This window comes from Brachycentrus maculatus, unplaced genomic scaffold (genome assembly GCF_059751285.1).
Source record: "Brachycentrus maculatus isolate JH-2025_06_01 unplaced genomic scaffold, ASM5975128v1 h1tg000420l, whole genome shotgun sequence".
NCBI classification, from domain to species: Eukaryota; Metazoa; Arthropoda; class Insecta; order Trichoptera; family Brachycentridae; genus Brachycentrus; species Brachycentrus maculatus.
The window spans coordinates 57624-72570 of record NW_028281168.1 but is presented as its reverse complement, the minus strand read 5'-3'; the positions used below and the strand labels follow the sequence as shown (position 1 = coordinate 72570).

The window sequence follows — 14947 nt, the reverse complement described above, 5'->3', positions numbered from 1 at the left end:
ATACATGCCCTCCGATTACGCAGACTTTTGACACCGCCAGATTTTTGGTTCTGCTTGATCTGACCGTGCCAAGTCTTTTTCGGTCGCCCTCGTTCTGTTTTCCCTCTCACACATTAAGAAGGATAGATTTTACCACAAAGTGGCGAAATCTATCCTTCTTAATGTGTGAGTAAAGAAACGACTGTTTCTTTTATATATAAAATGTTTAAATCAAACACTGATTTTACGAGTCTACTAAATTGCATTTCATTGATAAAAAAAAAAAACACAAAATAAAACTTGAGACAATCGTTTCCCCTTCTTGTGGCATTTTCAAACAAATGTCGATGCCATAAAAAGGCTTTTTTTAACCATACTTGCTTCAATAAATTCATTAATGAATTCGGCAGTGACTTTGAAGTTATATCTATCCACTTTTAAATTGAGTTTTACGTAACAAAAGCTAACAAATTTTGATTATTATGAAGCAAAATAGGATAACTTGCTTTCATTATTCATAAATTCTGTGAATTCACATTGAATAGTAGCTTTCAATCACTGTTACTGCCAATCTAAATAAATACAAATTTTGAAAACCACTCTCTTGCAAAGCAATTGTTTTATGAATACAATAACGAAAATTATAACAAAATGTGGAACAAAATTGTATGGAGATTTTGCTGTCAATTTACATTTATTTTTTTTTCAATGTCCTTGTCACTGGTAATCAAAATAAATACAAGTTTGTAAAACCACCACCAAATTTTCTAGAAGTGCCCCAGTGTAGGCAGTGAAAGGAATTAGTTAGTTCAGTTGCTTACCTAGATCCGATTCCAGCCCGACGTTGGCCGGTACACAGACGCGTCCACAACCCCGACCACGGTAGACACACGAAACAGTTCCAAGGCATTTGCAGAAAATGTTCACTCATCACATTTCCAACTCAACCATTATTCATCAACTTTTTATCACGGATCACTTTCACAAGTTACATAAACCTATCAAAAAAGAAATAGCACTAACTCACCTAGCACAAGTCCTAACCACGATACAAAAAGTCAACGACACACTGCGGTATATTACATAAAAACAACACCCTTATGATGCAACACCTGTGATTGAGATAGGATAAAGAACACCAGGATAAGAGAAATATGCGAGATCGAAGATGTCGTTAGGTGGGGAAGGCAACGAAGGAGACAATGGTATGCGCGTGTGAGGAGAATGGAACCATCCAGAATCCCCCACAAATCAAAGAGATGGAATGACAGCTGGAAATCGATAACGCAGGATGCATATTAATCCCTCTTAAAAACAGGAAGATAAAGAAGACCTTTGATCAAAAGCAATCACAGATTCACGATTTTCAAATATATTGAAAGATGTCCCACCGCATTCCCAGATCTGATACAGAAGCATTTCGGCTTCCTGACAGGCCTTTTCAAAAAAAGAGTGTTTACTTCTCTTGCGAAGTCTTTTTTATTTTGTCCCAGGAACTATGTTGTAAAATTTACACAAAATGTGCAACAAAATTGTATCCCGATAATACAATGTAATAAAAATAAATATCAAGCCACTTATTGAACTTTTTACTGTGCAACAGATCTTTTTAGGTAAAACCTGAATGTTTTTTCTCCATTTGAAAAACGTTTAGGATATTTAAAAAAATAATTAAACAATACCTTTTCATCAAAATGCAAAAACAACACTTTCTGCCCTGTAGCGGGTAAATATTAAGTTAAAAATATGCCGCGTTTGCTGGGATATAGTACATTTTCCGGGCATTCCGAAAACACGCACAACTGAAAACGATTTTTGATATATGACGTTGTTGAAAGGAGTGAGCGATATGTTGATCTCTTCGAAGTTACTTTGAAGTCTTTCCTTAACATATACTACTACGCCATCATTCCGTACGATGTTATGATTCAACCATATTTCGTCACCAATTTCAATGTGTCGTTTTATTGTTACAGATTACTGCAATTTTGACAAGTGAAATTCAAGATGTCCGCTAGTCGTCTGACGTTGGCAGCAGTGGCCCTGTTCGTCATAGCCACATATGTCCCCACAGCCGAGGGTTTTGGAGCCTTGTTCAACCGCTTCAGCCCTGAAGTCCTTGCTAACCTTGGCTATGGAGGTGGAATGTACAGGGTGAGTTACAAATAATTGTATTTAGCTGTTGTTTTTTTTTTTAAACAAAGAAATGCCATTTTTTTAAAACATAAAATCTCCCAAAACATACTTCATGTCAAGCTTGTAACTAAAAAAAATATATTAAAACACCATTTAAGTATTCATTATAATAACATATTTTATTATCCGTGAAAAAAAGTGCCGGAACGCCGTTCCACCGCGTTACATGGAAAAAAATGTCTTCAGGACTCACTTCTTTCAACAACGTCAAATTTCAAAAATCGTCAATTTTCAGTTGTGCATGTTTTCGGAATGCCCAGAAAATGTGCTATATCCCAGCAAAAGCGGCATTTTTAAACTTAATATGTACCCGCTATAGGGCAGAATGTGTTGTTTTTGCATTTTGAAGAAAGGGTATTGTTTGATTATTTTTTCAAATTTACTAAATATTTTTCAAATGGAGGAAAAACCTTCAGGTTTTACTTAAAAAGATCTGTTGCACAGTAAAAAGTTCAAAAAGTGGCTTGAAATTTATTTTCAATACATTTCATTATATTTTTAAACTTTGAAAACCATCTCCTGAAAAAAAAAAAAAATTATTTTTTATTAATGACGTTGTTGAAAGGAGTGACCGATATATCGCAGTCATACAGGAGAAAGTGATTAACTGACTAAACGTAAATGTTCAGGAGGACCATTTAAGTCACTTTTGCTTGTCAAGAAAATAAACACCAATGCAGTTAGTCATTTTTAATAAGTCAATATATTATACTTCCAAATTTAAAATCCTCTGGGAAATTTTTCAGGGCAATATTAAGCTAGTGAGATATCAAACAGTTCATAATCACGTTTTTGTAAACAAATACACATGGTCACTTTCTCCTGTATGACTACGATATACAAAGACCTACAAACTACTGTACAGTTATTCCGAAACTAACAACCCTTGGGGGTGAAATACATTTGTCTTAATGAACAAACAAACTGTTTATCTGTTATTGTTATACTCGCTTTTACCGCCCAAACATCGTCTGTTGGAACTTCCTTTGCTGTGCCCTAAGGGCATGTTTGGCCGGAAACAGCGTTTAAGGAAGATAACCTTTATTATCACGCACATCCGCGGTTTCATAGGTTCGCTTGTTTCATAGAGAAAAACAAATACAAATTTACAAAAATACAAATAATACAAAAAATACAAAAAAAATACAAAAAAATACATACCGCAGAACGGGGCTTGAACTTTGATGTGTTACTTGAGTCCAGTACAAAAAATAAATTTAAATCTGTATTTGGTCTACAATAATGAACGTATGGTGACAATAAGTGTCACCTGTCAGGGAAACAATGAATCATGTTGATACGTTCATTATTGTAGTCCAAATACAGATCTTAATATTTTGTTTGTACTGGGCACAAGTAACACATCAAAGTTCAAGTAGCCCTTTTCTATGGTATTAGTATATAAGAAGGTACTCGCAAACAAAAAAGCCAGACGTGTTTTCGCGCACATTTTTTTTTACAACATAATAGAATATAGGAATTTAACTTTTTTCATTCATCAAAACCCTTATCCGCACCCCAATGGTGCATAGGGCACTGCATTATATAAACGCAGTGTTATCTTGATCGTTTTACATATGAAGGAAAGGTGATCAGCCCTCCACTTCAGGTACCAGTCCATGGTAATATTGAATAAATATTACAGTGAAAAAATCACTTATATTTATTTTACCCCCTTGGGAATCGAACCCGGGACCTCCAGAACGGTAGCCGAGCGTGCTGACCATTACACCACGGAGGCGGACGATAAAAATAAGACCGGCAAAATAAAAATAAGTTTGTCGTATCAATAACAACATTTACGGAATATTGACAGTATTATAATTTATATTTGAAGCACTAACTTTTTGGTTTTCCATTTTATAATAAAAATTTAACTTTATTTTAAAATCACAATAAATATTTTATTATAACTTAATTATAATGTCCACCGGTTTCCAAGCTAACCGCTTCTTTATCAAGACTGATTAATTCAGTAAAAAAAAATAATACTAATAATTGTAAAACGAACTCCCTCTCTAAACACAAGTGTCTACTTTATTAGAGAGGTAGAAACGTTATATTAGAAATGTTTTGTATATTTATCAACTATTTTGTATTATTTAAATATGTATTTTGTAAAAAAAAATTCAATAAAAAAATATATTTCTTTAATGTTTTCCGCAGATACTTTGTGGCATATTTTATAAACTTTATAAAATTAATCAACTTTGTTTTCACCACTTTTTTTATTAATACAATTCAACCTACCGGTTTCGACAATACCTTGTCATCATCAGGGTTTATTTTAAATCAAAAACATTAAAATACTTTCACGAAAAACTTCCACACACTCCATAAAAATCCTAATTTAGGAAGTTACATTTTTATTATATATTGACAATATTGTTGAGCGTTACAGAGGCGCTTTGTTTCGTAATAATGAGCGCGTGGGATGCTGGTAATGATTACTCCCTGCGGATGTTGTTTAAACTTATACAAGATCTATTTACGTCAAACCCTCAGACCCTGAATATTACATTCAGTAGTGTGAGATGTTTTCGTTGAATTTACGAATAATAATAATAATAAGGGTAATTTGTATGGCGCCATTTTCGTAAAATATTACCTGAAGGGTAACCGCACAAAGACTTGGATACTAATATAATGATGATAAAAACACATTTGTTTGCTAAATCATTTCCACCATAATATTTTCCCCAATTCATTCACCGTGAAGCGCCCTTGAGGTATTTTTTTACGTAAATGGCGCTATATAAGTTATCCAATTTTATTATTATTATTATTTTTATGATAAAAAAAATATATAAAACATTTTAAGTGAATCTATTATTCATATTATTTTTTGACATCGCATCAAAGATGAAGAAGAATATGGATTGTGGATTGTCATAGGCTGGTTTAAGTGATCACTTTACACACGTGTAACATTCATAGTGTAATGTCCGCCTCCGTAGTGTAATGGTCAGCACGCTCGGCTACCGTTCTGGAGGTCTCGGATTCGATTCCCACGGGGGGTAAAATAAATATAAGTGATTTTTTCACTGTAATATTTATTCAATATTACCCTGGACTGGTACCTGAAGCGGAGGGTTGATCACCTTTCCTTCGTGTTTAAACGATCAAGATAACACTATGTTTATATGAAGCAGTGCCCTATGCACCATTGGGGTGCGGATGAGGGTTTTATTATTATTATTATTAACATTCACCAATTCTACCTATTATTGACAACCACAATACTCAAATTCTTGGAAGTTTAGTTTAGTCTTCAAAATTCAAGTACCAACCTGAAGCGGAGGGCAGATCACCTTTCCTTCATGTGTTGACGATCAAGATAACACTGCGTTTATATGATGCAGTGACCGTCATAAGCCTATGACGGTCGTCAGCCCCGTTAATGCCCGGACTTCCATAATTTCTTCATCTTTGATGAGATGTCAAAAATAATATGAAAATAACTCCTGTAATTGGAGATAATCCAGATTTTGTGAACCGGAATTTGGACACACTCAAAATGTTATACTTTTTTGTTTTCTGTACATGAAGTTTTAATAAATATGTATGTACATAAAAAGGGAGATCAACCCAGAATTAGCGGACAAGATTTGAAAGACGCATTTAAAATTTTGTGTATGGTTCATGGTTTATATTTGTTTCAGCGCTTGAACGAGGGATATGGAGGCTCTGAGGATGGCCAGCTGTCCGAGGAACCCGAGGACCCTTGCTATGGGAAGCGCTGCACTGCCAACGAACACTGCTGCCCAGGGTCTGTGTGCGTGGATGTCGATGGAGGTACAGTGCCTTCTATACTTACCTCAACCTTCTTCTTGTGTCCTGTATTAAACAAACCCCTCCCTCTTGGACTTGCACAGTTCTCTGTTGGACGCGACTCTCTTCCAGTGCACTTTCTTAACATCAGACCATCCCATCCCAAGAATTAACAATAAATATGAGAGTCGAACACTGCAACATATCGTTCCGAGCGTTTTTAATTTGTTGCCGACGGATGTTAGAGGTCAAAATAAAATATGGAACAAAGGCAAAATAAAGGAATGGGTAAATGATCAAGAGTTAATATTATGAAAATTGTAAAATGTTTATATTCTTAATTTTTTTCTCTTTTTTGTGTTTATATAAGGTTAAAATCGTTAAAAACAATTAAAAAATGTATTAAATAAAGAACTCCACCGACAAGACACACAAGGTAGCTTGGTGGGTCTCTGCTAAAAAAAATTAAAAATATGTATAAATTGTGATTTAAATAAATGTATACAAATAAAAATAAAAAGTAAAAATATTATATTATTTCGGGAAATTAAATTAAATTAAATTAAGAAATTACTAATAATAAATAAACCGTAATAAATAAACCCTGAAGAGGGCAACAGGTTGTTGCCGAAACTAGTTGGTTAGTAAAAATGTCAGTGGGTCAGAACACAAAAAAAAATTATTTCTCGAAATAATATATCAATATGATCCACAAAGTTAATGCTTTCAATATTCAAAACATAATAAAAATCTTGTCTGGGGCTTACCCACGCCTCTAGATCTTCAGTCAAGCACATTCTTCATCCTTTTATTATCCGACATGTGTGTCATATGACCTTTTTATATTTCTTCAGCCTTCTACTTGTGTCCAGTATTGAACAAACCCCTCCCTATTGGACTTGCACAGTTCTCTATTGGACGCGACTCTCTTCCTGTGCAGGTCCACTACTTTCCTAATGTCATCGGACCATCTTTTCTGGGGTCTACTCTCTCCTTCGTTGCTTTCCCCACCTAACGACATCTTCTATCTTGCATATTTCCCTTATCCCGTTGTTTCTTATTCTATCTCATAGACTCTTGCCAGATATGCTTCTTAGAGTCTTCATCTCTGACACTCTTAGCGCGTTTTTTGTTACTACGGTGTCCGCTCTGCTTTCAATTCCATATCGCTCACTCCTTTCAACAACGTCATTTATCAAAAAACTTTTTGCAATAATTCAAGAAGCGTCGATATGTCATGATCGGTAAATGGCTATAATACAATATTCCTGTTCAATTATGATTTTTATTGCATTTGACTCACATATCGCTCACTCCTTTCAACAACATCATTTATCAAAAAACTTGCTTTTTCAGGAGATCGTTTTTAAAGTCTAAAAATATAATGTAATGTATGAAAAATAAATATCAAGCCACTTATTGAACTTTTTACTATGCAACAGATCTTTTTAGGTAAAACCTGAAGGTTTTTTCCCCATTTGTAAAATATTTAGTATATTTAAAAAGAGTCCGCCTCCGTAGTGTAATGGTCAGCACACTCGGCTACCTTTCTGGAGGTCCCGGATTCGATTCCCAGGGGGGTTAAAATAAATATGAGTGATTTTTTCACTGTAATATTTATTTAATACTACCCTGAACTGGTACCTGAAGCGGAAGGCTGATCACCTTTCCTACATGTGTAAACGATCAAGATAATACTGTGTTTATATGACGCAGTGCCCTATGCACCATTCGGGTGCGGATAAGGGTGTTATTATTATTATATTAAAAAAAAAAAATTAAACAATACCTTTCCTTTGAAATGCAAAATACAACACATTCTGCCCTGTAGCGGGTAAATATTAAGTTAAAAATATGCCGCCTTTGCTGGGATATATGTAGTACATTTTCTGGGCATTCTGAAAACATGCACAACTGAAAATTGACGATTTTTGATATGAAAGGAGTGAGGGATATGTCACGATGGGTCGCACACAAGTTTTATAATATAATAAGGTTTTTAAATAAATTTCATTGTCAGTGACTTGCGTTTTAAAATTTCTATTATTACCTCCGATTCATTGTCCATGGTTTGCAAATAACGTCATGAAGCGACATTTGCGTGATATCAAGCAATCAATGACTAACTGCGTCACGCGTAACAATACAACCGAACAAACGAAAGTCGTTTGTGAAATTAATATTTTCGTTAACGACATCATTTTGAATAACGATACCATTTCGCTAAAAATACATAATTTACAGTTTTCGACAAATAAACTAGTTATGGTCTAGTATTCGTCGAATGGCAACATAATTTTCTTTAAAATCAGGTAACATTTGAAGTATTTTTTTATCAATACACACAAACAGCGTGTTTTCCTTATTAACAAAATTTCTTCGATTTCATACTATTTCTGTGAGCATAAGCGGTTACTACTACTACTACTACCATCACGCCGTTTCCCCACAGGGGTAGGCAGAGAGGATGGAACGCCACACTCTTCTGTCCTGACATACACTCCTCGCCTCCTTCGCATCCATACATCTAGTCATACATGCCCTCCGATTACGCAGACTCAAAAGCGGCTCATTATTAAAAATAGGTATCAAATTGTGGTGAGTGAGTTCGAACCGAGAAACTCTTACTCGAGAGTCCGCGACACTAACCACGAGACGACAACCCGACACAAGTTTTTAATTTTTTTTTTTTGAAATAAATAAATGGTTTTGAAAAGAAAATAATTTTAGATAGGTAATGAGTTATAAAAATATTTTTTCAATCCGTATTCTAAAAAATAAAATAAAAATCCAATGTATTCTGGAAAAAATTAGGCGTGACCCGACGACCGGCTCCATGCGTTGCCGGAAGCGAACTGACTTTTATTAATGCGAGTTTGGCCTTAAGCTATATACGCTACATGTTACGCTTAGCTTATATCCAAAATTTTGAATTTGTCAAAATACTTATTCACACTTCTGGATAATGTCCAAATAGGAGTAATTTTAACATTATTTTTTGACATCTCAACATAGATGAAGAAGAATATGGAAATAAAATATGGAAGAATATTCCATATTCTTCTTCATCTACGTTGAGAACAACATCAGGTGTTAAAATAGGGTATGAAAAATAATAAGAAAATAGGAGATGCATGAATGCGGAATAGTCCGAGATTGTTTGCAAATATAGATTAGTGTGGCATTCTATTCTCTCAGCCTACCCCTGGCGTGATTGTTAGTTAGCTATCTATATATATATATATATATATATACATATATATATATATATATATATATATATATATATATATATATATATATATATATATATATATATATATATAAATATATATATATATATATATATATATATATATATATATATATATATATATATATATATATATATATATATATATATATATATATATATATATATATATATATATATATATATATTTCCGAAATAAGAAGGTTTGAAAAAAAGTTTAGAGATCCATAAGACAGTAAGCATTGATGGGTGAGGACAAGGATTAAAAGAAGAAGTTTTTAATCCTTGAGGGTAGTTTTTAAGTAGGGTGAAAGCACTGCATAGACTAGCGCCTTAAGACGACTTGACCGTGACTGAATAATACATGAGCGTGGTGAAAATCGATATTTTTAATGCAGTGAGCTTACCGCGAAAGTTTTCTTTTCTACGAATTCAAAACTTTCAACGAATTTGTTTTTAATGAATGAATTTGAATGAATTGTAAATTAAAAAGAAACTCCTACAATTGGAAATAATCCAGATTTGTGAACAAGTATTTGGATACATTCAAAATGTTGTAAATAAATTATCTGGTCAAATTACAAGTTAAAATAATTCAATGAAAATGATATTTTCTGGAGTTTTTCGTCAAACTACATTTGTGAATATAATCCAGCATCCGGATCTCACCTACAAATAAAAAGAGTTTCTGCTTAGTAAAAGAATTCCTCATCCCACCATCGATGTCTCTAGTGAATTTCTAATGATTCAAGAATAACGTTTCGAAATTGGTTCATATCTATATAGAACTTCGAAGAATCGATGTCTCTAGTGACTCTCGCACACTGTTTTTTGAGTTTGATAAATATATGTATACATATATATATATATATATATATATATATATATATATATATATATATATATATATATATATATATATATATATATATATATATATATATATATATATATATATATATATATATATATATATATATATATATATATATATATATATATATATATATATATATATATATATATATATATATATATATATATATATATATATATATATATATATATAAATATATACATATATATATATATATATATATATATATATATATATATATATATATATATATATATATATATATATATATATATATATATATACATAAATAGGTTTTTCAAGAATTTGAGTGTGTGGTTGTGAGTCATGGGTTGAATTTGTGAACGTTACACGTGTGTAAAGCGATCACTTAAATAAATCAGCCATCAATCAATAAATCAAATGTCGGTCGTAAGACCTGAAAATGGTCAGACTTTCATTTAAACTTTGTTCTTGATCTTTGTTCTTATTGTTATCACATTTAGAGAAGAAAAAACATATTTTGTTTGTTAAAAGTATTGTTAACTTTGTGGTGTGGTATAAAACACTCTCCTTATCATTCATCGTTAAAGTGGTATTACACGAAGTGAAGTGTTCACAAATAAACAAGTCATTATATAACAGAAATAAGCTTTGGAGATAGTCATACAGATCCTTTGATAAAACTTGAATAAATAAAGACTCCTGAATGTTTTTTTCAGTCAAAAGTTTTCTTTTAAGTCTTAAAATAAAGTATTTTTCAGTCTTCCTGAAAAAGCTTTAAATCATTTCTGTGAAAGTTGTGTAACATCCTTTTAGCGAGTTAAAAGCATCCCTCTTAACCTTTAAAAGCCTCCCTTGCTGTTCTAACCCCAAAGTGTCAATATTTCTTAAGGAAGTATAACAATACGTAACTGAAAAAACTAATCTTAATTTTTTTGTGCTCTAAATAAGGCACAATATATCGTTCACTTATTTCAAGAACGTCATAAATAAAATAAAAACTTGATTTTACAGGAGAACGTTTTTACAGTTTAAAAATATAATACAATGTTTTAAAAATAAATATCAAGCCACTTATTGAACTTTTTACTGTGCAACATATCTTTTTAGGAAAAACCTGAAGGTTTTTTCTCCTTTTGAAAAATATTTAGTATATTTAAAAAATAATTAAACAATACCTTTTCTTCAAAATGCAAAAACAACACTTTCTGCCATGTAGCGGATAAATAATAAGCTAAAAATATGCCTCTTTTGCTGGGATTTAGTATATTTTCTGGGCATTTCGAAAACATGAACAACTGAAAATTGACGATTATTGAGACATTGACAAAGTAAAAAAATTGCCATCCGTCAAGTGGCTGCCGCCAGTATTAATACATGTTTGTGTCCGTTTTATCAATTTGTTTGTATACTTAAACTGTCTAGTATATAAACGTTAAATATGATTGACGTACAACGTAATTTGCAAAAATTATAACATTTGCCGATAGGGTGATCAATTTTGCACCACCCTACAAAACACCATCACCCCAATATTTTTACTTTCTCTAAATCTGACAACAATCGTGCGTTATTTTAAGAACCATACCGTGGTGATTTCAGCCGCAGGCTCTAATTTAATTGTGTTAATCCATCAAAGGCTTTCAAATAATTACCCCCTGATTAAAATTCTAATTTCACGACCGTAATTACTGAAAAATTCCTGAAATCTCCACGCCGGATGGCCAGCATGAAACATGAAAGGCATAACTAAGTTATATAAGTTTCGTAATTAGCTGAAACACGCAAGTCATAAAGCAAACGGAATTTTTCATTCAAGGAAAATTCGTACGTAATATTACGTTGGAAAAACTAGTTAAAGATGTCGAAATAACGTGGTTTTTCATATTATTTTTTGACATCTCAACAAAGATTAATAAAAATTGGGAAGTCTGGGCATTTACGGGGCTTACGACCGTCATAGACTGATCGATAATCCTGAAACTATCCGGAACATTAGTCTGTATGTTCCCGATAGTTACCTAAGACATAGATTGTTTCACATTCCTATACACAGGACCAACCTGCCGATGGTTATGCCTGTAGGAAGAGCTACCGCTATGTTGAACAATATCACATTGGATATTGATCTGTTCCATGTGTCCGAAGGAGTTTTCCGAAGCGGGATTCTTCTACGCCTTTAAGTCTTCTTGCTTACTTTTAATATATACGCCTTGAATATTGTTTGTTATGTCTATTTTATTTTTTTGTTGAATAAATTAAAAATTGAACATAAATTAAGTGATTCACCCGTGTACCCGTTTCTCAACACACGTGTAACATTCATAAATTCTACCCATGATTGACAACCACACTACTAAAATTCCTGGAACTTCTATATTTATATTTCAATTTCGAAACATAGTGCTTGAATCACTAGAATTTCACTAGAGACATGTATTGGTGAGATGAAAAAAACTTTTTTTTTTATAGAAACTCTTTTGTTAGTATGTGAGATCCGAATCCTGGATTATAATCACACACATGAGAAACGCCAGAAAATATTATTTTCATTTTTATTATTTTAGCTTATAATTTGACCAGTTAATTTATTTACAACGTTTTGAGTGTGTCCAAAAACTTAAACAAATCCGCATTGTCTCCAATTAGCAGTAATTATATATGATTATTTGATATCTTAACATTGACTTCCATATTCTTCTTCATCTTTGTTGAGATGTCAAAAATGTAAAAATAACTCCTTAACAAATTTGCGATTTGGACGTTCTATATATATACATATGAACCAATTTTTAATCGTTGTTCTTGAATCACTAGAACTTCACTTCAGACATCTATTAGTGAGATGAAAAGAAGAATTCGAGTAGTGTGGTTGTCAATAATGGGTAGAATTGGTGAATGTTACACGTGTGTAAAGTCATCACTCAAACCAGCTTATGACGGTCGTCAGCCCGTAAATACTCACACTTCCATATTCTTCTTCATCTTTGATGAGATGTCAAAAAACTAAATGAAAATAACTCCTATAATTGGAGATAATCCAGGTTTGTGAACAAGTATTTGGACACACTCAAAATGTTGTAATTCAAAATTCATTTTTGTAATTCATTTCCAAGTAAAGTGATACCAAACTGAATTTTTTTCTTAAATCGGTAAGCCCTATTCAAAGATGGTTGAAACTGATAACTCAAATTTACATAGAAATTTAATAAAATTTTCCCCAATAATTTTTCCACAATGGTTTTAGAGCAAAAACCAGCATATTATATTTGGGTACTTGCCCTTAATTTATCTTCCAACGCTTAATTTATTTCTGTTACCAAAAATTCGCGATAAATTTACTTTTAGTATTTTTATTGAATATTATTTTAGGGGAACGTAATTTTAGATTTGATTTAGATACTCGTATATTTGAATTATACTACTGTATTTTTAAAGTATTTGAAAATTTAAATATTATGCTTTGTAATTTTTAAAAATATCACATTTAAAAAAACACTACAAAATTTAGAGTAAGGTCCTTACAATATATTGCCTATACCCAAATTAACCAGCTGCCTGACATATATAAAATAAAACCCATTCGGGGACCCAAAATAAATTATCTGAAAAAGTACTTTATAGAAAGATATACATGTAGTGTTTAGTCATATTTTCTTATTATTTTTTGACATCTCATCAAAGATGAAGAAGAATATGGAAGTCTGGGCATTTACGGGGCTTACGACCGTCATAGGCTGGTTTAAGTGATCACTTTACACACGTGTAACATTCACCAATTCTACCCATTATTGACAACCACACTACTCAAATTCTTGGAAGTTCTATATATATGAACCAATTTAGAAACCTTGTTCATGAATCACTAGAACTTCACTAGAGACATCTATTGGTGAGATGTAAAGAAGCGTTTTTATTAAGCAGAAACTCTTATTTTAGTATGTGAGATCCGAATCCTGGATTATAATCACACACATGAGAAACGCCAGAAAATACCATTTTCATTTTTATTATTAAGCTTATAATTTGACCAGATAATTTATTTACAACATTTTGAGTGTGTCCAAATACTTGTTCACAAAATCTGGATTATCTCTAATTACATAACTCCTGTTATTGGAGATAATCCAGATTTTGTGAACAAGTATTTGGACACACTCAAAATGTTGTAAATATTTTCTTATTTTGTTTTTACCGTATATTTTTTATATTTTCTCATTTCTTTATTTTAAATATGCTTCTTACCTTATGTTTTTCTCATTTATTTATTTTAAATATGCTTCTTATGCCTATTTATTATACCTGTTTTTTGTTATTATATTTTGCCATGTATTAGTATTAGTTTTGGTTATTTAAAAAAAAAAAAATTGTAACTTTATTATTTGTGTTTCAGTCTTGTTAAACTTAATCCCATGACATAAAATGAGATATAGAAATTATTCATCGGGAATATTATATTTATGACTTATGTATGTAATATGTTTTGAGAAATAAATAAATAAATTATTGTATTATGAAAACATTTGAAAATTTAAATCGTTAATTTTAGAAATATTTGAATATAATATTTTGATCGTGTTTGAATATTTGAATACCGTATTTTAAAAATATTTTACTGTCAAACTAATTCCATTCTCTGTTATTTCACAAGAGAACGAAAATATTATTCCTTAATTATAAGAATATCTAAATGCGATCCGTTATATGATTGTGCGACAAATGTACAAGATAAACAAAATGAAAAAGAATACAAAAGAGTTTGTTCTCAACAAAAGCTTTTTTTCATCTCACCAATAGATGTCTCTAGTGAAGTTCTAGTGATTCAAGAACAATTTTTCAAAATTGGTTCATATATATAGAATAAAAAAAAAACCTTATCCGCACCCCAA

At 31.7% G+C, this 14947-nt stretch overlaps 1 protein-coding gene across 1 annotated transcript in view; it reads left to right on the top strand.

The window, feature by feature from the left end:
- The window catches only part of LOC148302712 (prohormone-3-like), a 46851-nt gene that overhangs the window by 6893 nt on the left and 25011 nt on the right, over positions 1-14947 (top strand). Inside the window, exons 2-3 of the mRNA XM_088271145.1 lie at positions 1956-2133; positions 5838-5970. Coding sequence (XP_088127271.1) covers positions 1987-2133; positions 5838-5970 — 280 coding nt within the window. The 5' untranslated portion in view covers positions 1956-1986. The remainder of the gene's footprint in view (positions 1-1955; positions 2134-5837; positions 5971-14947) is intronic.